Below are 15,777 nucleotides of genomic sequence, written 5' to 3'. Positions count from 1 at the left end.
ATTAGCATATCTAACCATCCCATTCCACCACCTCCATGCTCTCTCTCTTCATATCCGATCTCCTTCTCGTGGCATTCCCTCTCTTCGGAGGGTGCTGCTTGAACGTGTTCGTGCTCGAGCAACTTCTTGCCAATTCGTCCCACCCTCTCGGAACAGCCATCACCTTTGCACAGTTCCTTTTCATTGCTGTAGCTTCCTGGCCGTCTCAGATCGACCCGCAATCGAGCTCCTGGAAACGGTTGTGGCTTCCTCCCTCTCACATTCCGATCCACAAGTGGTTCTACTACGTGGTGATGTTCTTCACGGTGTCGCTATTGAACAACTTGGTGCTCAAATATAATATTTCCATTCCTTTGCACACTATCTTCAGGTCCTCCTCCACAGTCATCACCATGGCTGTAGGCTACCTCTTTGGAGGCAAGTGCTACAACCGCGGCCAGGTCCTCTCGTGCTTGATAATGTCACTGGGTGCAATTTTGGCCACTTTCCGATCTGGTTCTGGTACTTCCCATGCCAATTCGCAGTTCGTGCTTGGAGTGGTGCTATTAATTGCTCTTTCCATATTAGCGTCCTTGATGAGCTTGTACAACGAGTCCTTATTCAGGCAGTACGGCAACCACTGGCAGGAAAGTCTTTTTTACACCCATTTCCTTGGATTGCCTCTTTTTTTGTTGGTGGGGCCAGATTTGAAACGGGAGTTTTTGGTCATCTGGAACGATCAAAAGGTCTACGAGATAGGCCAGTTTTCCGTCAAGAAACAGGCTGCCAACTTGCTCATTAATATGGTGTCTCAGTACGTGTGCATCAGAAGCGTGAGCAAATTGGCTGGGAAAACACTGGCGTTGACGGTATCTATCGTACTTTTGGTGAGGAAATTTGTCAGCCTAATTATAAGTGTGGTTTGGTTTGGCAATGCAATTGGAAGCAATGGGGCCTGGGGAGCTGTTTTGGTGTTTGTGGGAACCGTGTACTACGCATTGGCAAGTGGAACTCGACCCTCTAAGAAGGCACCAATCCAAGATAAATCTAGAAAGGATGTATCAATACAGAATGAGCCAAGGAAGGACTTACCAGCTGGCACGAAAAGAAATGCAGACAGATCACAGCAGATTGAAGCCCTAAGAAGAAGACAAACATAGAGCTTCATTGAAATGACTCCGTCACAGTTCAGGTAACTAGATTAATTTACACACAAATCGACGTTGAAGTTCTCAGATGCTCAGAGACAGAAGACTCGATAGTATTGCAAATAGAATAGACTAAATGTGGACTTTGTCACAGATACAGGTAATTCGATAATATCGTTATTGGAATAGACTAATGTAAATATCCCATCTAGGGATTACCAGCCAACGATGAAAAGACTGGAAAGAAAATAAAATGCGTCACTTTAATGTTGAGGAGATTTCAGAGTGTAGTTAGTCGTTGGGTTGTAGTTTTAGTCGTAAACGGATTTAGATACCCCCTTACTATCTCCAAAAGGGTCGCTAGCAGTGCTAGCATTGGTGTCTGTCTTAGAAAGGGTCGGTCTGGTGAATGCTAATTGGGAAGGCTTGCTTGGTCTGGGTGGTGGGACTTTTTTGCCAGCCGAGCTTGATGAACCCACAGTGACTTCATGTAATCTATGGGCAGCAGACTGGACATCATCGTCCTCCTCTTCGCCTTCACTCGACTCGGTGTAGTAACTTTCATCGCTGTCTTCTTCATCATCATAGGTAGGAGCAGGGTTGGTGTCTGTGTAACCACATTGGAAGTCGAATTTCTTGAACACCTCCACGAGCTGCTCGTTTGCAGTGATAAGACTACCCAAGAACTCTTCATCCATGGCGACAACCAGGGCCGGCTTGTCGCTTCCGCCTGCACCGACGTATTGTAAGTAGCGCAACACCTTTCTCCTGTTTGATCTGCACTTCTCGAACACCTCGGTGCACTTCTTGTCCTCTAAAGGCGATTCTCCTTGTGGGAGTTGAAGCAAGAGGTTGCCCAACGCCGTGCAATTGGTATGGGTGTTGGCGATGAGACTTCTGATTTTGGGGGCCTCCACCGAGTAGTTGATTTGAGGGATCTTGTACTCGTCATCGGCGTATCTGGTGCCTTTGCGCTTGGAGCGCTTCGACTTGGACTTGCGTCTCCTGGACTCTCTGGAGCTGTTGAAGGAGGGTGTGGGGCGTGGAGGGGCTGCTTTGGGAGACTGGAGGCGAGGCGAGGGCGGTGGGGGCGAGGTGGGCCGCGACGAGACACGAGGGGCGTTGTCAAGTTCGGAGTCGAACACGTTGGTTTCCTCTCTGGGCTCGACGTGCCTGGACGATGTTCTGGAGTGGGCTTTTTTGTACTTGGGGATCTGCTTCCAGAGCACGGCAAAGTACTTGTAGCCTTCCAAGTCCGACAACTCGGATTTCCACTCCAACGCCATGCCCTGGGCCTGCACCTGCACGTCCTTGGGGTACGAGTTTCCGTCGCCGGTCCTGCCAGTACCGTTTATTATGCCCTTGAGCACATCAATGAGCTTGTCGTCTCGCGCAATCACAGGCCCAATCTTGGGCCCCAGGTTGGAGATCAACAACTCCAACACCTGTAACGCTCGGAGCTGCTCCTTGTAGTCTCCGTACTTGATCTTTTTGCGCATGGCTCTGGCAGCCTCGGGAGGGCCCAGCGATTGGAGCCGAATCAACTCGAGCAAGTCCTTCAAGAAGAGCTCTGGTGAGTCGTCGATGTCGTCACGGTGCGACAGCACGATCTGGTTGATCTTGACTGTCACTGATGTGAGTGGATGGTCTCTGAAGATAGGCATGGTGGATAGAGGAGGGCGGCTAGCGATAGGATGGGGCGGTAATTGGTGGTGCTGCAAGGCAATTGGTGTGGTGGTGGACTGATGGATGCGGTGGCGGGGTGTTGATGGATGTGGTGCCAGCAGTGGGGAATGGACGCCTCTGGCAATTGTATCTGGCGTCCGTGCTGCCACTTGGTGGTAGGACTATTGAACTGCGCACGCCCGCCCCATTGGATCAGCGAGTGTTACCAGTGAGTGTGGAGACAGAACTGGAAGGACCAGCACAAGCACCGCAATGATACTACTCCGTCGCAAAGGGCCGTTGGTGTTGTTGGCACTCGTGGTATTCGTGGTGGTGTATAACGTGATGCAGATCAACGGTGTCAAAGTGGCACGGGCCAAAGTGCAGAAGGCAGTGGAGAGGCTCGAGCATCACTGGGACGATCCAGACAAGACGATTGGATTTGGGAGGTTGGCCAACGACAAGGAGGACCGCTGGGAGTGGGAGAACACGGTGGGTCGCGTGGAGCAGTAGCCACGAGGAGCACACGAAAAGCACACGAGAAGCAGACCACAATGAACTGACTAATTGAGTCCGAGCTTGGCTGGATATGTCGTGAATTGTTGACCAATTGAGTCCCATTATCCTGAATTGAAGTGGCAGTCCAGTTGGGTGGACATGTCCTGCTGTTTTGCCTAATTGAGTCCCTGCTTTGGCTCTGACCAACAATTGAGGGAAGCCAGATCTCGGAGGCTCACTTGGAGCTGGCAGTGGTCAACAAGTACTTGTGCAACACGGAGATATTTGGAGACACCTGATCAGATACTGCTGTACTCATCCCAACAGTCTCACCAGATCTAGCTTTCACAGCACTCATAATTCCCAGCAGCCTTCGTATTACCACAAGTCTCCCAGTCCCGACCCCTAATTCACCATCATCGTCGATTTGACACTTTCTGTCCCGAAACCTATTGTGGAACAGTTCCAACAGAGAGGGGTTCGCAATTGCATAGGGATAAGAAGTGATCCGGAATGAACCAGAAAGAAAATCCAAGACACATTCAGACGTCACGTCAAGTTTTTCAAGACAAAGCCTGGGATCCCAAAGAGGGCGTGCAAATTCTCGGTTATGACAGGAACTTATGTGTTATTGGCTGTCAGCTCAACTGGATTGATCAGTTTTTTACCACCAAAGCTACAGCCTTCGATGAACTATGACCAAGTACGCAGATAAGACCTATTATTTCTAACGAGTCTGGCTGAATGAAATAGGGTGTCCATCTTGCTTCTCAATTGTATGGGAACTGTTATGATCAACGACATGTTGGAAGCACCCATGATTCTTGAAAATTCTCCCTCTGTGATGTCCATTATTTTATTGCATGGAAATTGTAATTGTATAGTAATCCACACTCAATTGAAAACCCATCGCCAGTTTACAATACTATGAATATTCTCTGGATTCAAACGAGATGCGAGAACGTGAGAAGTAGCACTACTCCAGTCAAATAAGCCGGTTAATAGTAGTGTATGACGACTGCTTAGCAGACTTCCAGTTTTATTAAGCTTTCTGGTCCAGTAGACCACGCAAGAGAAGATCATGAAAAACAGAACTCTTCCAGTTTTACCAAGTCATCCGATCTCAAATAAACACACAAAATGTGCATCAATACGTTAACAACTTAGCAGACTTCCAGATTTCGTCACCTGCCATATAACGACACGAGAGGACCACCATGGCACCAACTAGTCTTCCTTTTTGCAATTTGCAATGCGAATTACGTTGGGCGCAAATGGTTCAGAATTTCCCAATAGAAGACCCAATTGTCCGCTAACCAGCCTTACCATCTTCCCAATTGCCTGGAAGCCCCCAAAACATCACCACTACCGCCCTTAAATGCCCTGCCAACACCTCACATCCACATATCCTCCACCTCTTACCACCCTCACATCATTCTCGCACCTCTATGATCCGCACCATTTCGCACCCATCACCACCGACCACCACCGACAACATCCACGGCTCCATCCGCTTCCAGCACCACCCCATGGCTTCAGAATGCTTCAGCCCCTACTCCGTCGCCTCGCAGAACTCCCACCATCCCTTCCCCTATTCGCTTATCTCTTACTCCCCCATTTCTGATGCCCTTCCTTGCACGTGTACACAAAAAAAATTTTCCCTTGCTTAAGCCATAAGAAACTTCACGCTACTCGTTGCAACTCATCCATTCTCCATGTCTGATGAAACTGAAAAATTGAACCAAGAGATGCAAAACGCATCTCTTAACGGGGCTGCTGGTTCCTACAACCCACAAGGAGCTTCAGCCTTCAAGCCAGAACAATTCAACCAATATCAAAACTTCCAGCCTCAGGGCCAGTACCAGTACCAGAACCAGCCCCAAGGAGGATACCAGGGAGGGTATCAGGGCCAGTACCAGGGCGGCAACCAGGGCGGCTACCAGGGAGGCTACCAGGGAGGCTACCAAGGTGGCTACCAAGGCGGTTACCAGGGCCAATACAACCAGTACCAGGGCGGCCAACAGGGACAGTACAACCAATATCAAGGATACAACGCCAGAGGCGGCTACCAGCAGTACAACAACTCGAGAGGAGGCTACAACGCCGGCAACAGCTACAACGCAGGTGCTCCTGCCCAAAACGCCGGGATGTCGTTGGCTGACTTCGAGAAGCAGAAGGCCCAGGCCTCTGCCAGCTTGAACAAGCCTAAGAAGGTGCTCAAATTGGCTGGATCATCCACCATCAAGTTGGCCAACGCCACCAAGGCCCCAGCCAAGGAGGCTCCAAAGGAGGAGTCCAAGGAGTCCACTCCTGTGCCTGAGGAAAAGAAGAAGGAAGCCGAAGAACCAAAGGAAGAAAAGGAAGCTACTCCTGCTCCAGCCGCCACCCCAGTGTCTACACAAGCCTCTACACCATCTGCCACCCCAGCTGCCACCCCAGCTCCTGCTGCTAAGAAGAAGGAAGCCACTCCAACCATCACTGCTGACGCCATTGCCAAGGAACAAGAAGACGAAGTCGACGAAGAAGTCGTCAAGGATATGTTTGGAGGTAAGGACCACGTCTCCATCATTTTCATGGGCCACGTCGATGCCGGTAAGTCCACCATGGGTGGTAACATCTTGTACTTGACTGGTTCCGTCGACAAACGTACCGTCGACAAGTACGAAAGAGAAGCTAAGGACGCTGGTAGACAAGGTTGGTACTTGTCGTGGGTCATGGACACCAACAAGGAAGAAAGAAGTGACGGTAAGACCATCGAGGTCGGTAAGGCCTACTTCGAAACCGACAAGAGAAGATACACCATCTTGGACGCCCCAGGACACAAGATGTATGTTTCAGAAATGATCGGTGGTGCTTCCCAAGCCGATGTGGGTATCTTGGTCATCTCTGCCAGAAAGGGTGAGTACGAAACTGGTTTCGAAAAGGGTGGTCAAACCAGAGAACACGCATTATTGGCCAAGACCCAAGGTGTCAACAAGATTGTTGTTGTGGTGAACAAGATGGACGACCCTACCGTCAACTGGTCCGAGGACCGTTACAAGGACTGTACCACCAAGTTGGGTATGTTCTTGAAGGGTATTGGTTACGCTAAGGACGACATTATATTCATGCCTGTTTCTGGTTACACCGGTGCTGGGTTGAAGGACAGAGTCGACGCCAAGGACTGCCCATGGTACACTGGCCCAGCATTGTTGGAATTCTTGGACAACATGGAAACCGTCAACCGTAAGATCAACGCTCCATTCATGTTGCCTGTTTCCGGTAAGATGAAGGACATGGGTACCGTAGTTGAAGGTAAGATTGAATCTGGTCACATCAAGAAGAACGGTAACTTGTTGTTGATGCCTAACAAGGCCACCGTCGAAGTTGTGGCTATCTACAACGAAACTGAACAAGAATGTGATGCTGCATACTGTGGTGAACAAGTCAGATTGAAGATCAGAGGTGTCGAAGAAGAAGACTTGGCCCCAGGTTACGTTTTGACTTCTCCAAAGAACCCAGTCAAGACCGTGGTCAGATTTGAGGCTCAAATCGCCATTGTCGAATTGAAATCTATTTTGTCCAATGGTTTCTCGTGTGTTATGCACTTGCACGCTGCCATTGAGGAAGTCAAGTTCGTCGAATTGAAGCACAAGTTAGAGAAGGGTACCAACAGAAGATCCAAGAAGCCACCTGCGTTCGCCAAGAAGGGTATGAAGATTATCGCTGTGTTGGAGGCTGCTGAATCGGTCTGTGCTGAAACCTACAGCGACTACCCACAATTAGGTAGATTCACTTTGAGAGATCAAGGTACTACCATTGCTATTGGTAAGATCACCAAGTTATTGTCTTAGATAGACTGTAATCTGAGTAATAATTAATTAGCCCCCGGACTATACATTTACTGGCAGTAGACTACATAATCACGACGATAATAAGACAGTTCTTAGCACACAGATAAATCCAAGCGATTGCTTCTAATCCTTCTTGGGGATATTGAGGCCCAGTAGAGGTTTATCACCAAAACCAGCCTCTGAGCTGAAAAACTCACACTGTCGGTGCTGTTCTCTTTTCTATAAGTTTTTCAAAGATTTCGATCAAGTTCTCGATGCCTTGTACTACATTTTCGTCATATCCCTTGCCCTTGACGAATTTTGCATGTGCCATGTCGATCAAGTTCAACCCACTTAAAGGTGCCTGGAAAGAGGTGTCTTCGTCTTCGTCATCAGAGTCATCGTCTATGGGAATCACAGGGTCGCGGATTAAAGGATCCAAACTGTCGTACTCATCGAGATCCCACCTCGTCAAATCGTTTTCGTACATGAAGAGTAATGACCCCGAAAAAATCCTGACTTCGTAGTCCAATAGGCAATTGTACAACAATTGCAACCTTTTCAAGAACGTATCTAACAACTTTAGAATAATTGCATCTCCATTGGTTTTCTTAGCAAAGTAATGGGAAAAATAGAGATCCAACCCCACGATAACGTTCTCCTTGGTGAGTGATCTTCCGAAAATCTTGTCAAATTCGAGGTATTTGTCTGATCCATCCATGGAAGGGTGGACGGTTTGTTCCATTCCTTTGAAAAAGGGGCTTGGGTCGTGATCGTCGCCATTATAGAGCTTCATTCCACAAATGCGGAAGTTGAGTGATCCAGAGGTCGTTTCGTCAGAAACCTTCTGAAGTCTGGCAATTTTGTCAGCTTCTGTCTTGGAGTCATCAGTTAACTTTGACCCCAATTTGATATCGAGTATGCTGGGGTAGGTGTATCCGTGGTACAAGTTTTGTAGGACAATGTACTCTTTTGAAGGATCCACCACCTGGTTTGCATCTCTGAGGTTTCCTTCCGTCAATGTGCCCATGAATGCAGGGAGCCAATCCAACAAACTGGAGCCGATGGCAGACTCAGTCTCACCATCCAGCTTAGCGACTTCTGTGTAAAAGTCAACTTCCTGCTTCACAGTCGACTTGATGAAAAGCGCTCCGCCTTCCATCGTGAGACTGCCAGGATGGCCTGCAGCCTGGTGACGTGCCGCTTGGGTCATTATATGGTGAATAGTTGGTAGTGAGATCGAGTATATAGATATCGCTGCACGTGACTGAATTACCAGGCCAGGTGTTTTTGCCGCATGAAAGGTGTTTCACGGAAGCGGTGGTTGGCGGAGCCGTATGCCGGCTTCAAGAACGGTTTCTGATACGAAGAGGAATCCCATGGCACTAGCCCAAGATAATAGAAAATTAATTTTCACTTAAATTTCAGAAATACTTGAGTAGAGAGGCATATAGTGGAATAAGGAAGGTTAGTGTGATAGAGAGCTACAGTGAATTCTGATAGCTTGCAATGGTTTTAAGCAGCACATCCACACACCTTAAGAAATTCTCCGATGCCAGCTGTCAAAAGCTCGAGCCCGCTTCAGATTTGAAACCCGGATGGCCTCACTTTCACAAAGCTAAATATATCTCAATAACACGATTAAATTGGCCAACGTCACACGAGGCTGGACTCTGGAGTATGCATCTAGCCCACGTCACTGACGCAGCCCTATCAGGTCCAAGCCCGAATGACCTTCCTGATTCATTCCAAACTCTGCCACCAAATTCTCTAGGAATCATCTTTCATAACCGCGAGTTTGTGGCTGCAACCAGAAATCACTACATTTGCGTAGGTTGAGTACCAGCAGGCTGAAACGGACTGATTATCGAGTCCAGCACTGTTCTGATCAATACAGAGCTATGTCATGGTGACTTAAGCTGTAGTTCAGCTAACATGTAGCGACATTGCTAGCGGATTCGAGTACGAAAACGAAATGAAAAAGTAAAGAGGGTCACAAATTACATAAAACCAAATGAGAGATTCGAGTGTATGCACGATAAACACCGGATATAGTCGTCCATCTGCTTCCTATACTGTGTTTGCACGCTGGCCTGTGCCGATCTTGCAAGAAGTTTGTATTCACCAGTATGGAATTGTAGCAAGGATGTTGACGCCTGGACTGTCGCGACAGGGGCTCGCCAAAAATACCACCAGAGCCTGTAATCCCCCCTAGAAGCCCCGCTAGATCCCCATAACGGTGACACGGCCGCGCCTCGCGTCACATCGCCCTCTCTGTGCCATTACCCTAGCCAGGCTGTGTCGCGACATCGCGACGGGCCAGTTTCGTCACATGATACATTCGCAATGGATTTGCTCTATTTGTGTATCTACCTAAACCGGAACAGTAAAGGGGCGTAGCCATCACAGACCACTAGTGACTGGCTCAAATCGGAATTCTCACTAGTAGCAGCGAGTCCGCCTGAAAATCGTCAAATCCACGAGCAGTTTGGCGCAAACTGACCAAAATCGGCCACAAACACCCAGCCCGAACACGTCGCCCAGCCGCCACCAGCCGCCTTGATCCGTCACCTGTCATCACTGTCATTGCCACCGTCACTGCCACTGTCACTGCCACCCTCCTAGCGCCTGTCCTCCCTTCCCCACGCCAGCCGTACTGCCCGTAGTCACCCTGGCAGATACCCGCGACATCCGCGACATTGTTCCTTTTTACTCACGGTGAAAAGTGAGACGAACAACTCCAAACACACCTCAGCCAACCTCGAGTACCACCCTGCATCATGAGCAACCCATACTCGAACTCATACGAGATGAGTAACTACAACAAGTACTCGCTGGGCTCCGGCGAGGATGACTTCGTTGGGTACATGAACGAAATCCAGGACATCAACAACCTGTTGGACCAGTACCTGAACTTGATCAACTTGATTTCCAACAAGCAGAGGAACTTCATGCAAGAGCTCGACTTGAACGAGGACGACACCGAGTACAGCTCCCGCCAAATCGATGCCTTGGTGTCGGAGGCGCAATCGTTGCAATTGGACTTAAAGAATAGAATCAAGAACGTCCAGACCCAGGCCGTTCAATCCAAGAACCAGACCAAGTTGGACCAAGCCGAAACCTCGAGAAAGCGTTTCCTCGAGCTTATCCAAGAATACCGTTTGGTCGAGGCCAACAACCGTGAACAAACCAAGGTCCAGGCCGAGAGACAATACAAGATCATCAAGCCAGATGCCAGCGATGCTGAAATTAAGGCAGTGGTCGAGGACGGTGGAAGCAACTCCCAGCAATATTTCCAGCAGGCTCTTTTGCAATCCAACAGAAGAGGTGAGGCCAGAACCGTCTTGAACGAAGTCCAGGTGAGACACCGTGAATTATTGAAGTTGGAAAAGACCATGGCTGAATTGACCCAGTTGTTCCACGACATGGAGGAGTTGGTCATCGAACAAGACCAAGCTATCCAACAGATTGATGAGCAGGTCGGCAACGCACAACACGATATCGAACAGGGTGTTGGACACACCAACAAGGCTGTTGTCAGTGCTAAAAAGGCCAGAAAAAAGAGAATTTGGTGTTTTTTCATTTGTCTTATTATTATTGCCATTCTTGCCCTTATTTTAGGTCTTTACTTTGGTCTCCGCCATTAAAGATACTTGACCACGTATACTGATAGATTTCTTAGATTGAAATTTAGTAGTTACAAAAAGTAACAAGTACCAGCATCCCGTCTTTTTTGTTTGCTTCTTTAACACTCATGTGTTTTAATATTGTTTTAATACGAAGTTTGCCTTATGTAATCATAGTATCTGTAATTTTTTGCCAGACCAACTGTTATTTACAGGTTGAGTCGGATGACCTGATTTAACATGCAATCTGATTCTCTTCAGTGTAGGTTGCTCAACTTGACTCCGATACCGCTCCTGAGCGTAGTAAGGCCGGTGACACCACCGCTGGCCTGAATGCGCCCCGCTTCAGGAGTCGAGAGGTGCAGAATATGTCAAGTTTGAAGTTCAAAGTGCTGTCGGAAAAGCGATTTAGAAAACGTTTACAGGCTCCTTCAAAAACTGTAGTTCACGGGTTACCTGTCCGCTCAGGTTGGAGGTCCCATCTAGAAGTTAGGTGTTCTTTTGAACTGGACTGAATTCCGATGAGTCTTGATTCACGGCTGACAGCACAATAATTATCGCAGGCCGCTACCGGTCCGTGACTAACCGAATTGAACCCTCACTCGACCGGATTGTTCCAAACCCCTCGCTATTTCGGCCTACCCCAGCTTTTTACGTAATAATCTTACGCTGCTTACTTAAGCAGTATGACTAACTTTTCACTTGTTCGGAGGTATAAAAGTGACCCCACTTCATCACCACTTGGAATATTACACCAAAACCAACCATGCCTATGTTACAAGACCCTTCTGTGAAGTACCAGAGGTTTGCTCCCATCAACTTACCTCAAAGAACCTGGCCATCCAAGGTCCTTGACAAGACTCCAAGATGGCTTTCAACCGATTTGAGAGATGGTAACCAATCCTTGCCCGATCCAATGTCGGTGGAAGAAAAAAAAGAATATTTCCATAGATTGATTGACATCGGCTTCAAGGAGATCGAAGTAGCCTTCCCTGCTGCTAGTCAACCGGACTTTGATTTCACCAGATACGCCATCGAACACGCTCCCGCCGATGTATCTATCCAAGTCTTGAGTCCTTGCAGAGAAGAGTTGATTGCAAGAACCGTGGAATCTTTGAGGGGTGCCAAGAGGGCAACTATTCATATTTATTTGGCCACATCGGCATGTTTCCGTGAGGTGGTTTTCGGGATGACCAAGGAAGAGGCCTTGGCCAAGGCTGTCAAATGTACCGAGTTGGTGAGAAAATTAACCAAGGATGACCCATCCCAACAGGGAACTGACTGGGACTTCGAGTTTTCCCCCGAAACATTCTCCGACACTGACCTTGATTATGCCATCGAGGTCTGCGAGGCAGTCACAAATGCCTGGAACCCAAGCGTCGAAAAGCCAATCATCCTCAATTTGCCTGCCACAGTTGAGATGGCCACTCCAAACGTTTATGCTGATCAGATCGAATATTTCTCCACCCATGTGGCCAACAGAGACAAGATTTGTATCTCTCTCCACCCTCACAACGACAGAGGATGTGCTGTTGCAGCTGCCGAGCTTGGACAAATGGCAGGTGCTGACAGAATTGAAGGTTGTTTATTTGGAAACGGTGAAAGAACTGGTAACGTTGATTTGGTAACCTTGGCACTTAACTTGTACACTCAAGGTGTGTCACCTAAATTGGACTTTTCCGATATTAACTCTGTTGTACAGATTGTTGAAAAGTGCAACAAGATACCGGTTCACCAAAGAGCTCCATATGGTGGATCTTTGGTTGTTTGTGCCTTCTCCGGCTCACATCAAGATGCCATTAAGAAGGGATTCAACTTGTATTCCAAGGAAGCTGCCGCAGGAAAGAAGCCTGTTTGGAAATTGCCATACTTGCCTTTGGACCCAGAAGACATTGGTAGAACTTATGAAGCCATTATCAGAGTCAACTCTCAATCCGGAAAGGGTGGTTCTGCTTGGGTTATTTTGAGGAACTTGGAGTTAGACTTGCCAAGAGGATTGCAGGTTGCTTTCTCTAAGGTTGTTCAAGATAAGGCCGAAGTGAAGGGACAAGAATTGACCAACAACGAGTTATGTGATCTCTTCAAGCAGGAATATTACATTGACTATGAAGACGAGGAAACCAACTACCCATTCAAGTTGGTTGACTACAGCATCTCCACCCCAGAAAAGGGACTCAAGCAAGTCGATGCTGAATTGGAAGTCGACGGTAAGGTTGTCAAAATTTCAGGTAAGGGTAATGGTCAATTATCTGCATTTAACGAAGCAATCAGAACTCATCTCAATAGTGATATTGAAGTGAAACACTATCACGAACACTCCTTAGGTCTGGACTCCAAGTCTAGAGCTGCTACCTATATCGAGGTGACCTTGAATGGTGGTAAGGTTTCCAGATGGGGTGTGGGTATCCATGCGGATGTGTCTCAAGCATCCTTCTTGTCATTGATTTCTATTTTGAACGGATTGAAGGGAAATGGAGAAATCTAGTATTAGTATTTAGTATTTAGTAGGACCTGGCGTTAAATCTCTGTTATACACGACTAATAAGTAAAGTTCTGTAACAATAAGGATAAAATCTTGGTCGATATAGATCTGAACCATACGATAAATATTGGAAATTCATTTCTGAGTAAAGTATAGATAAATCGATTGTTTTATCAATTGATACACCATTGCAATAATGTACTGGATCATGGATTTTTGCCTTTGTGTTTTGGCGGAACTTTCTACCGCATGGGTTATACTCTTTTTTACCAGATAAAGTTTTCTTGGTTGATGATTTTATTTATTACCAGTATTGGATCAGCCTTGTTGTCACTGCAGTAATTAGTATACGCCTCCGCGAGTGTTTCTGTAATAATCCTGGAATTGCTATTGATCTTAGTTGGATGCAATAACACATCAAATCCCCCGTATCGGTTCAAATCGTTCAAATATTGCAACAAATGTAGCGGCACTAGCTTCTCTATCAGAAAATCAACTGCTTCACTAATTTTTGGTTTCCTCCTTTTTTGCTTTCTTCTTCTCCAATTAAAGTAGGTACGAATTTGGTACCGAAGTATCTGGAGCGACTTAGATTTGAGAGCAGCCTTAATTTGGGCTAAGATGCTATCATTGTGAAGACCATCTAGAATACCGCTACTCAAGAGTCCAGCCGAATCAATGTTCTGAACAAGCACATAGTCAAATCTGCGGTAGATTGCCCGAGCCATGGTACCTTGGTAACCACCCAAGGTAATGCTTTCGGGGAGAGTTTCAGCATCTTCGTGCTCTACAAGCCATTTGATTTCAGGGAAGTATTGGAAAGTAGACTCTACCGCAGTGTTCCACATCAGGAGGGACCTGTTGGTGCTTTCTAGCTGGGGTAACTCCCGAAAGAATGTTGCGAAGGAAAAGATAGCCATTTCCCTTCCATAATCTAGTATGTAGTCGAGTATGCCTATATATTTCTGGTTGAGGGTATTGATTTGAGGAAAAGAAGGTGGGAAATCAGGCTTCAAAGCGTTTTCGGAGAGTGTCTTTTCGTGGTTTCTGATCTGGTCAGAAACCATTACACTCATACTTTTCTCTTTCAGCTCCCTTGAAATCTTCTGCTCTGGCACAGCAATAGCATATTTTGCCATTCCCATATCATGGTGAGTGATTTTGGTGCTCTTCTGGTCATTTGCAGCAATATCCTTATCGCATTTGGCAGCCCCATATTTCGTTATTATAAGAGAGGCAGGCATATTGGTGAAGACACACCAGTTATAACTAGGAGTAAGATTCAACTGGAATATTAGAGAGGATGTCAGCAACAAAGGAGAAGGGTGGAGCCTCGATTTTATAGTCCCGTACTACATACACCCCTTTGGGTACCACATCTCTTTCTCGTTTGGCTGGGGTGACTCGTCACAGCGAAATCACAGACAGTGGTCGTGCATTTTCTCTGTTTCAATAGAGATTTAGGGAACAAGCAAGGCAATGATACCAATGATGCCAAACACAGTCAGTTTGGTCGTACGGGTATCTTTATCTTGACGATCCGTGAAACATCCATTGCTCCGTTTCTCTTTCAGAAATTGGTCCGAACGATTCAGGTTAGTCGTTCTACCCTCAATTGTTTCCTGTGGTTTGTTACAGGTCAGGAGTTGGAGGGGAATAATATCGGAAATATTTATTCTCGGCTGTTTGGGATCAATAATAAAATAGTGTCATGGTACTACTATACGGATCGACATTAGTATTGAACATTCTTGCCGCAACACAATTTTGTGGGGAATGTCTGTCAAATTGTGGAAAAACCATATTATTTTGCAAATTCTAGAAAACTAGCAAGCCTGGTTCTAGCTAGTACTTGTAAATTGTAGATTTTCCATAACTGCCGTAATGCGAGCCTCCTTCGAGAGACGTTCACGTCGTCTCCCGTGAATAGTGAATTATTGACAAGATTACACCACACTGTGCAACAAAATCCAGAAATTTACCCAAGGAAATCGTCACACACATGAACAAAACAACACCTATATCTGCAATCCCATCTACACTGTCTCACCCATTTGCCCTTCATTATAGTGGGGGCCATCTTCGTCTACTATCTGTGCACCGCAACATCCAAAAATGTGCCACAAACCAATTATCTCCAGCAATAACCGACCAAGAATTGGAACCCCACCAAGACACCACCATGACGCAAGAAAACCCTGGACAAAGCGTGGCGGACGCCTATAAGCAGATCACAGAGGCAGAGACCCAGGCTGCCAACTTAGAGAAGATGTTGGACCAATTGGATGCCAAAATGGACGCCATCTTGAAGGAAGCCGAGTCCATCAACCACGAGAACGACGCCGATATAGATAGCGAACAACAGACCGACCTGGTCTAGCCATTCCAATCAGAAGTCTCTATCGAGTTGAGTCGAAGAAGTCTGCACTATGGTCACAAGTGAACCACCAGGAAGTTATCTATAAATGCCAACACAGTGGTCACGAGTGAACAACAACCAGGACGTTATCTACATAAATGCCAGCACAATGGTCTAAACGGTGACCACTACTGTATAAGCTGAATAA

At 47.0% G+C, this 15,777-nt stretch overlaps 8 protein-coding genes across 8 annotated transcripts; 5 read left to right on the top strand and 3 right to left on the bottom strand.

Moving 5' to 3' along the window:
* Nucleotides 1-35: 35 nt before the first annotated feature.
* Nucleotides 36-1,139, top strand: YEA4 (Yea4p; the record flags this gene model as incomplete). Its single annotated transcript, XM_020208982.1, has 1 exon — nt 36-1,139. The coding sequence occupies one exon, from the start codon at nt 36-38 to the stop codon at nt 1,137-1,139; it is 1,104 nt and encodes a 367-aa protein (XP_020067473.1).
* Nucleotides 1,140-1,438: 299 nt separating this feature from the next.
* Nucleotides 1,439-2,791, bottom strand: CANTADRAFT_4358 (uncharacterized protein; the record flags this gene model as incomplete). The annotated part of the gene is made up of 1 exon (XM_020208980.1): nt 1,439-2,791. The coding sequence occupies one exon, from the start codon at nt 2,789-2,791 to the stop codon at nt 1,439-1,441; it is 1,353 nt and encodes a 450-aa protein (XP_020067472.1).
* Nucleotides 2,792-5,134: 2,343 nt separating this feature from the next.
* On the top strand, nt 5,135-7,117 carry SUP35 (translation termination factor GTPase eRF3; the record flags this gene model as incomplete). Its single annotated transcript, XM_020208441.1, has 1 exon — nt 5,135-7,117. A coding segment is annotated over one exon (1,983 nt), but the record flags the coding sequence as incomplete, so codon positions are not given.
* Nucleotides 7,118-7,331: 214 nt separating this feature from the next.
* Nucleotides 7,332-8,303, bottom strand: IPK2 (inositol polyphosphate multikinase; the record flags this gene model as incomplete). Its single annotated transcript, XM_020208361.1, has 1 exon — nt 7,332-8,303. A coding segment is annotated over one exon (972 nt), but the record flags the coding sequence as incomplete, so codon positions are not given.
* Nucleotides 8,304-9,882: 1,579 nt separating this feature from the next.
* SSO2 (syntaxin) lies at nt 9,883-10,749 on the top strand (the record flags this gene model as incomplete). Its single annotated transcript, XM_020206500.1, has 1 exon — nt 9,883-10,749. One exon carries the CDS (start codon nt 9,883-9,885, stop codon nt 10,747-10,749), a length of 867 nt encoding a protein of 288 aa, XP_020067469.1.
* Nucleotides 10,750-11,122: 373 nt separating this feature from the next.
* Nucleotides 11,123-13,345, top strand: LEU42 (Leu42p). The gene has a single exon (XM_020206295.1). The coding sequence runs from the start codon at nt 11,495-11,497 to the stop codon at nt 13,211-13,213; it is 1,719 nt and encodes a 572-aa protein (XP_020067468.1). The 5' UTR covers nt 11,123-11,494; the 3' UTR covers nt 13,214-13,345.
* A 131-nt stretch (nt 13,346-13,476) lies between these two features.
* CANTADRAFT_19908 (uncharacterized protein) lies at nt 13,477-14,454 on the bottom strand (the record flags this gene model as incomplete). The annotated part of the gene is made up of 1 exon (XM_020206499.1): nt 13,477-14,454. One exon carries the CDS (start codon nt 14,452-14,454, stop codon nt 13,477-13,479), a length of 978 nt encoding a protein of 325 aa, XP_020067467.1.
* Nucleotides 14,455-15,392: 938 nt separating this feature from the next.
* Nucleotides 15,393-15,590, top strand: CANTADRAFT_44398 (uncharacterized protein; the record flags this gene model as incomplete). Its single annotated transcript, XM_020209103.1, has 1 exon — nt 15,393-15,590. One exon carries the CDS (start codon nt 15,393-15,395, stop codon nt 15,588-15,590), a length of 198 nt encoding a protein of 65 aa, XP_020067466.1.
* Nucleotides 15,591-15,777: the final 187 nt, after the last annotated feature.

The sequence above is a fragment of the Suhomyces tanzawaensis genome (genome assembly GCF_001661415.1).
Source record: "Suhomyces tanzawaensis NRRL Y-17324 unplaced genomic scaffold CANTAscaffold_1, whole genome shotgun sequence".
Taxonomy (NCBI): Eukaryota; Fungi; Ascomycota; class Pichiomycetes; order Serinales; family Debaryomycetaceae; genus Suhomyces; species Suhomyces tanzawaensis.
This window is presented reverse-complemented; position numbering and strand designations above follow the sequence as displayed.